This window comes from Phascolarctos cinereus, unplaced genomic scaffold, assembly GCF_003287225.1.
Source record: "Phascolarctos cinereus isolate Bilbo 61053 unplaced genomic scaffold, phaCin_HiC Scaffold_5;HRSCAF=322, whole genome shotgun sequence".
NCBI classification, from domain to species: Eukaryota; Metazoa; Chordata; class Mammalia; order Diprotodontia; family Phascolarctidae; genus Phascolarctos; species Phascolarctos cinereus.
The window spans coordinates 417,468,687-417,483,425 of NW_027555958.1; the positions used below are offsets into that span (position 1 = coordinate 417,468,687).

At 38.2% G+C, this 14,739-nt stretch overlaps 1 protein-coding gene across 1 annotated transcript in view; it reads right to left on the bottom strand.

Annotated features, from left to right (window-relative positions):
• The window catches only part of MROH9 (maestro heat like repeat family member 9), a 73,510-nt gene extending 64,785 nt beyond the window's left edge, over nt 1-8,725 (bottom strand). Inside the window, 3 exon segments of the mRNA XM_078154551.1 lie at nt 907-986; nt 2,842-2,888; nt 8,620-8,725. Of these exon segments, the coding sequence (XP_078010677.1) occupies nt 907-986; nt 2,842-2,888; nt 8,620-8,632 (140 nt within the window). The 5' untranslated portion in view covers nt 8,633-8,725.
• Between the last annotated feature and the right edge of the window lie 6,014 nt (nt 8,726-14,739).

The following is a 14,739-nucleotide window of genomic DNA, read 5'->3' on the forward strand; positions in this document are numbered from 1 at the left end:
TTTGGCCATTCATGCGCTAAGAGCTTCAAACAAATCAGTATGGGTCCATAAGCTCGAGACCCAGGGGGAAGAAACTAGGCTAGACTTCAAAGAATTCAGATTGGAATAATGTGGAAATGATTTTTTAAAAATTAATTTTTCCAGATAGTTCTGAATCTTCTTACCACGATGGTTCCCCTGCTCTGAAATTGCTCTGGTTTTTCTGTTTTCAGTGCAGTGCCAAGAGCTAAACACAATATTCCAAATGTGGTAGGATCATGGAAGAAGATAGTGCTGCTATGTCCTATCCCTATACTTTCAATAATGCAAACTAATTTCACATCATTTATTTTGGTTGCCACGTCGTATGTTTGACTCATACTGTGGTTTTCAGCTAACAAAAGACCATAAAGTTTTTTTTAACACATTCAATAATTATCCTCTCCTCACCACCAACACACATAAAGAGATGCACACTTGTACATGTGTGATTAATTTTTCTTCAACTCAAGTGTAAGACATTATGCTCATTGCTATTAAATTTGAAGATCAGTATCAAGGGTATTCTGGAACCAGCTCAAACCAGGCAATTGTTAAATTTCCAGTGTGGACATTTATACCTTGGAAATGGGCATATTACAAATTAGTGCTTGCCTTATTGTTTTGCTGATTGACTAGACTTAAGAAAGTGATGAGAAGAGGTTAGAGATACAGCTCAAACTTAAAAGTATGTTGTATATACATTTTTTTTGAGGAGTTGATTGTTAAAGATTTGTCAGCACACCCCTGCTCTATCTTCTTCTATCTGTTTCTCCTTTCTTTCAGTCACTGGAACTAGACATAGCAAATGAGCCAACAGCATGTGTGAGAGTCCAGGAAAGAAAAGTTGTTTTTATGTCTGGTGTGAAATGAAAAGTCATCACATACCTGGAATTTATTGCTAAGATCATAGTCTGATGACCCAGCAGTTTACAGAAAGTATCCCACATGTCTTTATTCACATTTTCCTGCAAGTTGCAGAAAAAATCAAATTAATTAACTGCATTGGTTATCACACAAAGAACAGCTATTTTTCCTTTCTTAGAGACTGTTGAGAGAGCATCCTTACTGTAGGTTGACTAGAGACAAGTCATCTAACCTCTCTGAGACAGTTTGTTGATCTGTAAAATGGGAATCATAATAACATTTGTGGTATGGATGTCATAGGGTTATTGTGAAGCCCCATATGAGTTAATAGGTATAAAACACTTTGTAGTTATATAAAATCTCAGTTATTATTTTTGTTGTTAAAATAATTGATGCTATATACCATTTTAAGGTTTGCAAGACATTTCCTTCAAAATAACCTTAGAAGATAGGTAGTGTGGTATTGAATAGCTAGTCCAGTATGGCATACTGGGTAGTACTGGACTTAGAGTCATCAAGGACTGAGTTCAAGCCTTGTCTATGATGCTTAATACCTGTGTGGCTCGATAAATTGCTTTACTTGTGGCAGTCTCAGTAAAATTGGTACAATCATAATTGTAATATCGTCCAATATTCCAGGATTGTGGGAAGGCTGAAATAAGATGCAAACTTTAAAGTACAATGTGGCTTTAAGTTATAATCCCTGCCCTTCCCCCCATTTTACAAATGAGAAAATCAAGGATCAGGATCACATAACAATGAATGATCTACAGCTGGATTTTGGACCCAGGTTTTCCTGACTCCTGGAAAAAGAACTCTATTCAATATGAAAGGAAACTTGAATGTAAAACAAAGTAAAATTCCAGCCAGGATGACAAAAACTTTCCAGCTAAAAAATTATAGGGTGGCATAGTTAATAGGCATTTTTAAAGCCACTGGGATCCTAGGTGCCAGAGGACCCAAAAATGAAGTATGAGATGCCATCTCTCCTTCTAGGAATTTAAAATCTTGTTGAGGAGGCAGGATCTGCACAGATGAAATAGAGAACATTACTATTCAGCGAATATCAAGAGTTAAATTGTGTAGTTTTTGGATCAAGAGGGATGGGAGGGTGCAGTATTTTCTAGGCAATAAAATCTGTTGCTTTCAATTCACTCTGATACAATAAACATTCATTATGAAACTACTGTATACAATTAGTTCACAAATGTTTATTAAACACCTACTATGCCAGACACTATATAAAGATCTGGAGATACAAAACCAAAAATGAGACAGCCCCCAATCCTCAAGGAACTTATGTTCTATGGGGTGTACAGAGGAAGAAGAAAATATATATATGTGTATATATATATGTGTATATATATATATATATATATATATATATATATATAAATTCTTTATATCACTTAATAACTCCTTACAATGCAAACAGAAAGTCATGTGGTGAAACTTTAAAGATGTACTGGCAGAAATTATTTCGTATGTCTTCTGTATTAGCCAAGGAGCCTTGGGCTCTAACAGGAAAAGGTGAGGTAGAATGCCATCCCAAAACTTGCAGACTGAAGTCTGGGTTGGGTATTTCTTACCTAAACATTTTCCTCTAGTTCTCCTTATTCTTCTTACTTTTTGGGGTGAATGTGGGCTAGTGGTGGTCAAGCTCATTGTCAAGGATGAAAGAGGAGGCTCAGTAATTGCATTGGAGAGAGAAAAGACTTGGAAGTCATATAGAACCAAAGGATCTTTGTTTTTCTCATGTGTTTCTATCTCTCAGTTTATGTCTATGTCTACATCTCCATCTCCATCTCCATCTCCATCTCCATCTATCTATGCACATGAAGAAGACATTAAACAGTGATTATGGGAATCATGTTCTAAGACAAGAACAAATTCTATTCTACCATATATTTTCCAAACAATTCCTGACAAAGCACTATTCCACAAAATTTTACTCACCACATGACGCCATTTCACACTGGCCTTCAAGGACTGGAGATCGCTATCTAAGGAAGAAAGAGACAAAACTTGGTTAAAGTGGGAAGACTTTGGATCATTGAGAAAAATATAAGCTTTTCACAAAGTTAGAGTAAATCTCATTCTGAAAGTTCTGTTAAGTTCTCTGTATTAGTCATGACTTTTTTTCCCCAAAGTAATGTTTGGTAGAAAGAGGGAAAGTCCATCTAATAGAAAGTAGCTTTTATTTGAGCCAATTTTCTGAATATAGAGGCTTTTTTTGGGAGATTTGGGTAAATTATTTTTATCTTAAGGGTTTGTATTATAAGTATCATCTAATCTGGTTAGCTCTAGAATGCTTTTTAGGAAGAGAGGGGGTTTTTCCTCTTCTTTAAGAATAGAAAACCCCTCCTTTTTGACTGGGGTGGGGACGGGGGAAACAGTTTAGGTTTTTGCACTATTTGCACTGTCAAGATACTCCAACGTGATTATAATTTCTTTCGGCTTTTGACAAATTTTGGAAAAGAAGCAAGAGAAAACTAGGGAAGGTAGAATAGTAAAAAAGACTTTTCTTTGATTAGCTATGAGCAGTCAGAGGTAGACACTATTATAGTGTACTCCTCATTCAACCCCCATATTTGCCAGATCTTGACACTTCTACCTCCACAATCCCTTGCATCCATCCCTTTCTCTCCATTCACATGGTCACCATCCTAGTTCAGGTCATTATCATTTCTCACCTCAGCTATTGAAATCATCTTTTAGTTGCTTTCCTTGCCTCAAGTCTCTCCCAACTCTACTCCATCATAAATAAAATTGCCAACATTATTTTCCTAAAATACAATTTATCCTTCCCTTCTCAATAAGCTCTAGTTTACCTCCTACTATTTCTAGAATCTAATATGAACTCTTCTTGACATGTAAAGCCCTTCACAACCTGGCCCCAACCTACCCTTTGGGCCCTATTATGCAATATTCCTTTTCTCACACCCTTTACTGATCAGTCTAACTGGCTTTCTTACTCTTCTTCATGCAGGAAGGGCACTTCATTTCCCATCTCCAAGACTTTGTACTAGCTGATTCTCATGTCTGGCATGAGGTCTCTCATCACCTCTACTTCTTGACTATCTAACCACATTTAAGATTCAATTGAAATGCCTCCTTTGCAAAAGGCCCTCTCTAATTCCCCTAACTCCAAGTGGCCCATTGAAATCACCTTGGATTCAACATACACATACACATACACACACACACATACATATATGTATGTATGCATATATGTTCATACATTGGAGATGGCTATTGTTTCATGGCTATCTTTTGTGTCCCTAGCATCTAGCATAGTGCCTGAGCCATAGAAGATACTTAACAAATGCTTACTAATTAGTTAACTAAGGAAGTCGCTGTCAGATGAAGAAATACACCTTGATGGCAATTATTTCATCATAAGCTTATTTGAAACCTCAAAGCTCAAGAGCTATGAATTCATGCACAGGAAGAACTTTCAAAGTTAAGAAAAAGAAGGCAAAAAATAAGCATTTATTAAGTATCTACTATGCCAGGCACTGTGTTAAGCACTTTACAAATATATCCTTACAACAACCCTGAGAAATAGGGGATGTTATTATCCCCATTTTACATGGGGATAATATGGTATAATATAGAATGTAGAGAGAGAAGAGTAAAACCCCCATTTTACATTTGAGGAAACTGAGGCAAACAGAGGTTAAGTGACTTTCCCAGGGTCACAAAGCTAGTAAGTGTCTGAAGCTGGATTTGAGCTCAGGTCTTCCTGGTTCCCAGCTCATTGCTTTATCCACCTTTATCTTTATCACCTACCAGCATTAAAAAGATAAATGGAGTGAAACACAAAGGGATATTCTATAAAGTCTCAGAATTCAACTAGATTGAAATGTGGTAATTGGATAAGTAGCTATCATAAAGGTATGGAATTATACCCTTTGTTTTTAAAGGTTTGATTTTATTTTAAAATTTTGTGTTTGGCAATGTTTTATAAGGTTCAGGCATATTTTTAAGATAACAAGCTGTCTATTAATTGTTTGTTTAAAGTATCCATTTTTGTGGGAGAAAAAAAGACAATATTTTAATCTTGAGTGAATCATGTTTATAGAAAAACCTAGTCCTTTGATCCTAACTGAGAGATGATTCCGTCTTGGTGGTTTTTGTTCATTTGTTTCAGTCATGTCCAACTCTTTGTGATGCTATTTGGGGTTTTCTTCACAAAAATACTGGAGTGGTTTGCCATTCCTTTCTCCAGCTCATTTTACAAATGAGAAAACGGAGGCAAAGAAGATTAAAAGTGAGTTGCTTAGGATCATGCAGCTAGTAAGTGATCTGAGGGCAGATCTGAACTCAAGATGAGTGTTTCTGACTCTAGGACCAGCGCTCTTTCCACTAGAGCCCACCTGGCTGCCCTTTTGATGGTACTGCATTCTAATTTCAAGTTGGATGGTTTTGAGTTCAACCCTTTATACTGTCAACTGAAGAGTCTTTTTTCTTGTTTGATTAGACCTGCGATTTCATCAGTAGTAAGTTCCTCTACAAGTATAGATGACATTACATAATTCTATTAATTTGTAGTCTTTAGAAAGTATTCTGGAGCATCAAGAGGTTAGGTATTCACATTCATCTAGCCAATATGGGTCATGGGTCAGAGGCAGGAAGGAATTAAAGTCAGGTCAATTTTTTATATACTATGCTACACGGCTTCTCAAAATTTATAGTCATAACAATGGATATTTAAGGGTTGGATAGCGTCCTTGATCTACAGTTAGGTAGACCTGAGTTCAAATCCAGCCTGTGCAAATCGCTTAACCTCTGTCTGGCCCAGATTTGTCACCCGTAAAATAATAATAGCAGCTGCCTCCCAGAGTTGCTGTGAGGATTAAATGTGATTATTGCAACACGCTTGGTAAACCTTAAAGGGCTATATAAATGCTAGGTATTAATAGTATTTTCTTTTTTAGTTCATTATTCAAAATGTAGTGATTCAATTAAGAAAAAGAATCTGTCATTTGGGAAAGATGACACCAGGTGGCACTGATGAGAACTAGATGACACTAGTTAGCTTCTCATTGCCACATGGTCTATGTAAAAATTTACAAACCTAACTGTGTTTTATTAAGGTGAAATATGAGTATGCCTTTTCCACTTCTTTTTTTTTTCCACAAAGGTACTTACTTTTCTCCAAATATCCTGGTGGATTAAAAATAGGGAAATAGGGAATCATTCAGAACTACACTCTCAGACAAGAGCTATCAGTCATCAATTATAGCAACTCCTCCTAATCTGAGAGAGATCAGATGCCTGGCTCCCTGATCCTCCCCCCACCCCTCACCCCTGCCCCAACTCCCATACCTGCTAATGAATTAAAATAAGCAAATCTCCAACCAGGAACTCCTAGTCTTTCTAGAATTACAGAGGTTAGAGGCTGCTTCTCAGATTCCACCCCAAACCCAAATGGGTAGACTCTAAGGACTCCTATCACTGTGAGCAGAAATGTAATTAGTTCACCCAAGATTCCTTGTTGTGCCTCCCACTATCATCTCTCAAAAATAACTCAAGCCACTAGGTCACATTACCAATGGAAGGGCCTTTGGTTCTTGTAGACTTTTTGAGTGGAAGCAGGAGCTGATGATAACTCATTCCTGCTGTGTGCCTATAGGTGCTTTCCTTCCCCCATCCCGCTCCTGAATTTCTACATTTCTCTTGTCCTATATGTCTCTTAATCCCCTCTACTATATAATCTTATGTGAAGGAATGTGGCCTTTGGCAATTGCATGGTATTTTTTTCTACTTTCTGCACATCTTTCCATGGGAATTAGTGACTGTCTTCAGGACCCATTGGCTTGTTATTTTTATCCTATATCAAACACCCATGCATTTGCTGGGGGGGGGCATGCATGACTGAGATATACGACACTATAAAGTATTAAGATAACAACTTTAGACAGCAGGTCAGATAATTCTTTGAGGAAAAAAAGTCTGTACCTATGTGTATACATTTTTATTTTTAAAGAAATAAATACCTACATACTTTACAAATACCTACATTATAATTCTTAGCCCTTCCCAGAAGTTTCATCTTAAACTTTGGATTTGTTTAGCATCATTCTGGCTATAAATGTTCTATATTTCAACTCAAAACCCAAGAGAAGAACTCAGCTGGTGGGGAGGGAAGAATAAAAGAAGGAGGGAGAGGTACTTACTACCAGATCAGGACCCCCATATACAAAGCTAAGAATTGAAGGAATCTAAGAAACCCAAGAGTGCTGCCTTTTTAAAAAAATTTTATAGAAATATTTACTTCAAAAAGTACAATCACAAACATACAAACTTCCTCTCCCAACACATGGGAGTCATAATCCTCCAGCATTGTCGAAGTGAGTTTACATTAGCTAGAAACTTAAGAGTCTGACCTAGTACTAAGCCAGGCATGAAAGGACAGGATAAGATAGAGAATTTAGCAAGCATGTTTAATGCCTACTATGGGCAACTCTCTGAACTAGGCACCAGGGATATAAATATAGATACAATGCAATCTGTGCCTTTAAGGAATTTACACTCTACTAAGTAAAGTAAGGACAGGTGAAGAACACGTACATAGATAACTGTGATGAAAGGAGAAATGTTATGGATAGAAAGGAGAGGACCTAGAAAAAAATGCAACAGAAATTTTAGGATTGAGATCACCTCAGCTGATGAATTGGGGTAGAGAAATGAGGGAGAATAGAATGAAGGAAGACTTCAAAGGATTCAGATAGATGAAGGAGTAAATAGCAAAGCAAGGCTTGGTTTTCTACCTATAAAGAACATAGGAATACAGTAAAACGTAAATATTGCTCCAGCTTTTCTTTTTGTCTCCTTTTTAACCTTTATGTTTTTTCTCTAATGGTTAGTAGTAAGATACCTAAAAACAGGGTTGTGATATTTTTAGGGAAAAGGAAATAAGATGTGCCTTCTTTGCTTAGAGTGAAGTGGAAGCCTAGCGGTAAGAGGAGATGGTAGAAAGAAGCCAGATATGGGGGTACCAAAGAGCCAAGTCCTGAGACCTGCTAGGAGAAAAGGATGGAGTAATAGATCGTAAAAGGCTCATGATGCTACTACCACAGATTTGGGTGATTTACCACGATGGAATATGTCGGGCAGCTGAAGGTTAACGTGAAGGCACTGGACACACTGGGTGCAGGAGAACAAGCAGGGTAACAGTGGACAGGAACCAAACCGTGAGGGTTCCAAAGACCAATTTAAACTTTTCTACAGTTTAGACAAGGGTCCTGCTGGTTGTTAAGTCCAACAATTTTTCTGGGTCCACTGTGAGGCAGATTGCTGTGTTTTCATTCCCTATGGTACTATGGATATAGCATCAGAGGGTAATGTGTTCATTTCCACCTTCCATTCATCCTGGGTAATCTTGGAGAAGTCACTTTCTTTAGACTTCAGTTTCCTCATCTATAAATTAAGGGCAGGTACTATTTCTTATTGTTGTCAACATATCTACAACTCTTATTACAGGGCATTTTATATACTAAATGCTCAATAGATTACTGTTCAGTTAAATCAATTAGATAAACTACAGATTTCTCCTAGTCCTACAAACTTTGATCTTACAGTATGACTCCTTCCCAAAAGCTTTCCTTTCATGAGGACAAAAGACTGAGGGGTGAAGAAGTCAGTGAGGTCCCTGAAGAAGAGTGGGGCCATTATTATCTGGGAAAAGAGATTAGCAATGTATGACATAGTGAGAAAGATGTCACTTACTGTTGTCCGTCATTCCTAGGGCAATGATGAGTTAGGAGCAAGTCAATGTCTTTTCCTTGCAACAGACCTCTCTGAACCTTGAATCAATCAAAACAACACCCCCAAAGCTGTTGTCAGTTGTCATGGCAACCACCTGCCCCAAGGATTCCATTCTGAAAGGCTTATAACTGATCTCCCATCATACTGATCAATGCAGGGATGACGTGGGTAGCCTACCTGATGCTCAACTGTCATTGACCCCTGCAGCCAGGGATCCTGGCTCTTAGACCTTTCAGTGAATCTTCAACATAGGAAGTTATGTTCAGAGTTTAATCATTATCATTGTTGTTGAGGACTTTTTAAAATTTTGTCCTTTCTTTGTAATCTTTGGACAGAGGAAGAGATAGATAGATGACAAAAAAAAGACAACAACAAATCTTATTTCTAGCATTCCAATAACATGTGTGTGTGTGTGCCTGCTCTAAGCAGTACAATAGTTTTTTTGTATGAGATGGTTAAAAGGTCAAAGATAAGAGGTATTTATTTTTTCCCTTTGTCTATGAAGTTGCTCTTTTGTTTGTCTTTTGCTTTTGTTTTGTTTTGTTTTTAAAAATTGGGGGGGGCTGTTTGATGTATGTCTGAAACATGTCCAACAACCAGAATTTTTTTTGCTGAGTTGTTTTAAAAAAATAAAGGATAGCTGTGTAATATATATGGTTCGTTAGAGCAAGGTAGTATTTAAAGGGTGATTTTAACTCAAAATCCCAGATTCTAGTTTTGTTTTCTTTTCAAACAAATTAACAAACAAAAGCATCTCCTCAAATCCAACAAATTGAAGTTATATGTGACCCATTATCTTCCTTATATTGTATTGGTTCCCTCTGCTTCTTCAGAGGAGGGGTCAAATCTCTCCCTCATCCTCCACCCTCAAACAACAGCCACTTAGTTATATCTGAATATTCATTCCTTAACAGAAAGGAAATGATGCACTTCTCTCCCAAAGTGCTTCACAACCACAACACATCAGCAGAGCAAGAAGAGCAAATATTCTCCCCATTTTGTAAATGAGGGCTAACCTGAAACCAAAACATGTGAAGTCACTTGCTTAAATTGATTTCATTTTGAAAAAAAAATCCGAATTCTCTCATTTTTGTTAAGGTACACACATTTTGAGCTGGAGAAAGCCTACTTTAAATCAGACCCCAGATTTCTTTGCATTGCTACACAGAGTCACTAGATGTCACTAGAAATAAACTTTCTAAATAGGTTACTAAAATCAACACTGATACTTAAAAAACTGAAAGAGAAGCTCAAGCATGAAACCCACTATGGTTCAAACATAAAGAGTGGGCTCTGGATCAAAACTACTCAAAGAAACCTTTGTTCAGCCCTGTCCCACCCAATGAGAGAATAAATATGTAGCTCTTTTGAACAAAGCATATTATAAATGTCAGTTATGACTACTGTCGCATTCTTCTCATCTTATATTTGATAGAGTTCAGATAAAAAGAATCCTGTGATGTCACTATCCTGCTATTGTTAGCAAGTTTGAAAGGAAAGAAGGAAAGAGCTCAGGAGTCAAAGGAGCTAAATTTAAATTTTACCTCTAATTCTGATGACCTGTGAGGCCTTGGGCAAATCAAAACTACCCTAGGCCTCCACTTTTAAAATGTGCTACGGTTATTATTCTTTTTTCACTGGACTGTTGCACAGGCAGATAACATTATTGCTTTTTTTTTTGTGATTGAATAAAAGTATCAGGATTTGATACTTGTCAGGCTCATTGGAAGTATCTTTGGGACAATTCTAGTAGCAGACAGGATGTTGGGAATGTATACTCTTTGTCCAGTTGCCACATGGTTTTGATTTCTTCTGCTATTGTCTCTATAGTTTATAGTTTAGAGATGAGGAGTATTCAGCATGACAACAGCCATTAGAATTTTTTAATTCAATTTTTTATGTCATTGTTACACCTGGGTGATTATGGGCAACAGTATTGTCTTTGATAATGCTCCAGTTCCAAGACAGCTTATTTGTTGAATTCTCTAGGATACTTTGAGGTCTGGGATACTGGTTGTTTGGAGACTTGTAATTTGTTAATTGGTGAGGAGAGTGAACATCTAGAACATAGATAGAGGGGAAAAAAAGGATTCATTAAGTACTTACCACATTCCAGAAATGGTGCTGAGAGCTGGGGACTCAAATACATGCAGGCAAGATGGTCCTTACCCTCAAGGAGCTTACATTCTAATGGGAGAAGACAATGCATAAAAAAGAGCTAGAAAGAGGGGATAGAAGGGAGAGGGACATGGTGTGGGTATGGCTGGGAAGTGCTGTGAAGGCCTGGTTCCCAGAAAGGTAAGGTAAAATCTCATCTATCAGAACCAGGGAGTTCTAGGAATAGAGTTCAAGGTTGCATTTGAGGGAAATAAGAATGAAGACTTTAAATTTACCCCAGTTACTCTCAGTGGATGTTGACTCTTCCAAAGGACCTTTTTCCATGTTCTCTTTCCTTTCTTAGGCTCAAAGGCAGGAAGTTTAAGGATATCCACAATATAGGTTAAAGTGGAGTGATTCTGATGTTTTTACACCCCTACCTGATGTCATAGAATAATAGATTTCAAGAAAGAAAGGATCAACAAAGCCAGAAGGGCCAGGTCCTCCTCCTCCTCTTCCTCCTCTTCCTTCTTCTTCTTTTTTTTTGATGAGAAAATACAGGCAAAGAGAGATTAAAGAACTTGCTCATAGCTACATCTCTAGTAAGTGAATGAGCTAGAATTTGAACTCAGATCTTTCTGACTCCAAGTCCAATACACTGTCTACTATGCAACTTTGCCATTCAAGTCCTAGAGAAGATAGATCAACGAAACCAAGAGACTCAGCCTTTGCCTGTCCTATCAAGCATGGAAAGCCAAGCATGAAGGCAAGTGTTAGGTAAATATTTCTGATAAAATAAAGCTGCTAAAACAATAGACATTTGTTTTTATGTTCTCTTCCTTGGGGTTGGTGGGAGTTGTGGGAGGAGAAGTTGGGGATGTCTCTTGGGGCCAACAGTCCATAAATACACTTATATTCCATGACATTATATGTCAAAGTAAATATCAGGAAGTATTCTAAGAAGGCTTAAGACCCTCTTGGGACAATGGAACAATTGACTAGTGGAAAAGTCTGTAGTACAACCCAGAAGACCCACATCAAGTTTTCAGTGGCTTTGAATGGTAAAATGGAATACCAAAGGATTGTTGGTCACTGTTTCTAAAAGCTTCCAGCCTTACTCCCCCTACTATTCTCCCCACCCCCATTCTACACCCAATTTCAGAAGTGTACTGAGAACACACAGGAACTTCCATATGCAAAGAACATTTAAACATCAGGATCTAGTGTAGTCATTGCAATGAGGAACTGAATCTATGGCATTGCATCCTAAGGTCATGGTGAGATTTCTGGAGCCTGGGCCAGGTGAATGTAAACCTGGGCTCAAGCATAAGACTTTTCTTATTGGTGGAGAAGTGGTTATTCAACGCTTTGTGCCTGTAGGAGGGGTGTATTGATGAAAGCTTGGGAGAGGAGAGATCCTATGGTCTTCTGCAAATGGGCTTGAGCCTTGGTTTGACGTATAATGACTCAGCTTCCTGTGGATGAAGTGTGTATAGGGTTCATTCCATTTTTGACTTATAGAATTTTAGAGGTGGAAGGTATATTAGAAGATACCAATTCCATCTGTATGTGGGCTGGCATAACTTACAGCATCACTGACTAATTGCCATCCAACCGCCACCTGAATCCCTCCAGTGAAGGGGAAACCATTATCTTCAGAGGCAGCACATTCTACTTAGGGACATCTCTAGTAGGTTTTTCCCCCTCATATTAGGCCAAACTTTAATTCTCTCAACTTTCAACTATTGCTCCTAGTTCTACTTTCTGGAGCCAAGCAACTAAGCAGAATATTTCATTATAGTCCTTTATGTAACATGGTCTGGCTTCTTTTTTGGTCACCAGAAGAAAGCACCTTCCATAGCTTCCCAAGTGGCCAAGGTACAAGGGAAAGAGAGAGGAAAAGTTTTGAAGAGGATGGGATGGGATGGGATAGGTTAGGATGGGATGGAATGAGATGGGTTGCGATGCAGAGCAAATGGAACTGATATTAAGGCTGCTTATTATAAGAGATCAAGGGAGTAACATACCCATAGATAATTTGTATGGTACAACACTCTATTTTATTTAGTCAGTTAGCCATAAATATTTATTAAGTACTCACTATGAGTTAGGCACTGTGCAAAGTGATTAAGATAAAAAGAAAGGCAAAAGAGAGTCCCTGCCTCAGGGAGCTCACAGTCTAATGCAGAAGGAGATGTGAAATCAACTAAGCACAAACAAGCTAGACGCACGATAAATTCCAGATAATCTCAGACGGAAGCCACCAAAAGTAAGGAGAATAAGTAAGTCCTTTTTTGTGGAAGGTGGGATTTTAGCAGGTACATAAAGGGAGCCAGGGAATTCAGGAGGTAGAGATGAGGAAGGAAAGAATTCTGAGCATGTAAGACAGCCAGTGAATATGCACAGTGTTGGGAGGTGAGTGTCTTGTGTGAGAAACACCAGAGATCCATGTCACTGGATCACGGGATTTGTCTTGTTCTACTCAGCCCCAGGAGGAAAACTTAGGAGTAATATACGGAAGTTACAAAGAGATGATTTTGAGGGTCAATGTAAGACAAAATTTCCAAATAAACTATTCCCCAAATGGAATCAACTCCTTTAGGATCTGGTGAGCTGCCTGTCACTATTAGTCTCTAAGAAAAAGTAGATGGCCACTAGTTGGGAGTGGCAGATTTTGGCTAAATATAAAGGAGAATTTTCTGACAATAAAAACTGTTTGACAATGACTAACCTGCTGAGTGAGCAGGCTCCCTATCTCTAGAAGAATCCAAGCAGAACCAAGATGACTCCCTATTAATGTGTTAGGCACCCATGATCTTTGGCTACAGGCATATACATGCCCTTGGGATGACAGGGTTCTCACTGTCTTCTCCCCCTAAGTACCCAAGCAGAGATTCATGAGACCTCAGGGACAACCAGAGAGGATGTAAGCACAGCTTCCTGCCATGCTCATAAGGCTCCTGTTATACTCCAGCCTCATAAACAGCCTCTGTGTGTATCTCAGAATTGTTACAGCCACCTTTGCTTGTCCACATGTACCCCAACCTGGTTCATTCCAGCTGCTTCCTTTAAATACCCTGAATATTGTAGCCTGCAGTGGAAGAGCCAATGATGCATCCAGCCAGTCTTGCCCAAGACTTTGTCAGGCACCACTGAGCAGTGGGACAGGAGTTATCACAGACCACTGTGCAATGCCTGCTATACTCTCTCCTGCTTCCTAGTCCTTAAGACCATCTTCCTCTCCACCCTACTGACATCAGGATGTCGAAAAGGTAATTCAAGAAATTAGAGAGGAATTAGATTAAATTCCTTGCAACTCTTAAGAGTCTATGAGTATTATACTGAATGTGTTCATAGTACCCCTGTAAAGCTGATATCATGCAATAAAGCAGCCATAAACTTGTGCATGAATTGCTAACTTTGTCTCCACATCTGGGCAAAGATGAGCAGAAGGGCCACCTTAACAGTGTAGATTCTAAAGATGTGGGCCTAGGTTGTAAAGCCAAAGGTGTTTATATTTGATCCTAGAAACTTTACGGGGCCATTAGTGCTGACTGATTGGAGGAATAACATGGCCATACCTGAACTTTATGAAAATTTCTTTGGCATCTGTTTGTAAGATATATTGGATTGGGGAGAGACTTGAGGCAGGGAGGCTAATAGTTCACTTTTAAGGAATATCCGAGCAAAAAAGTCATTTTGACTGCTATGAATACACAAATTAACTACAAAGCACAGATAAAGAAAGACACTTTCTGCATCCAGAGAAAGAACTGATAAATAGAAGTATGTATTTGTACATATTTTTTGCCTAATGGGAGCCATCTCTAAGGCAAGGAAGAAAGAAAAAAGTGAAAAAAGAAATTTACATGATAGATTTATATATTTAAAGGGAATAACAAATTGTACATAATAGATTTGTAGTTTCATGAGCAATCATTTCTGATTATACTTTTATGAAAATACTTGTTTTATTCCATAAAT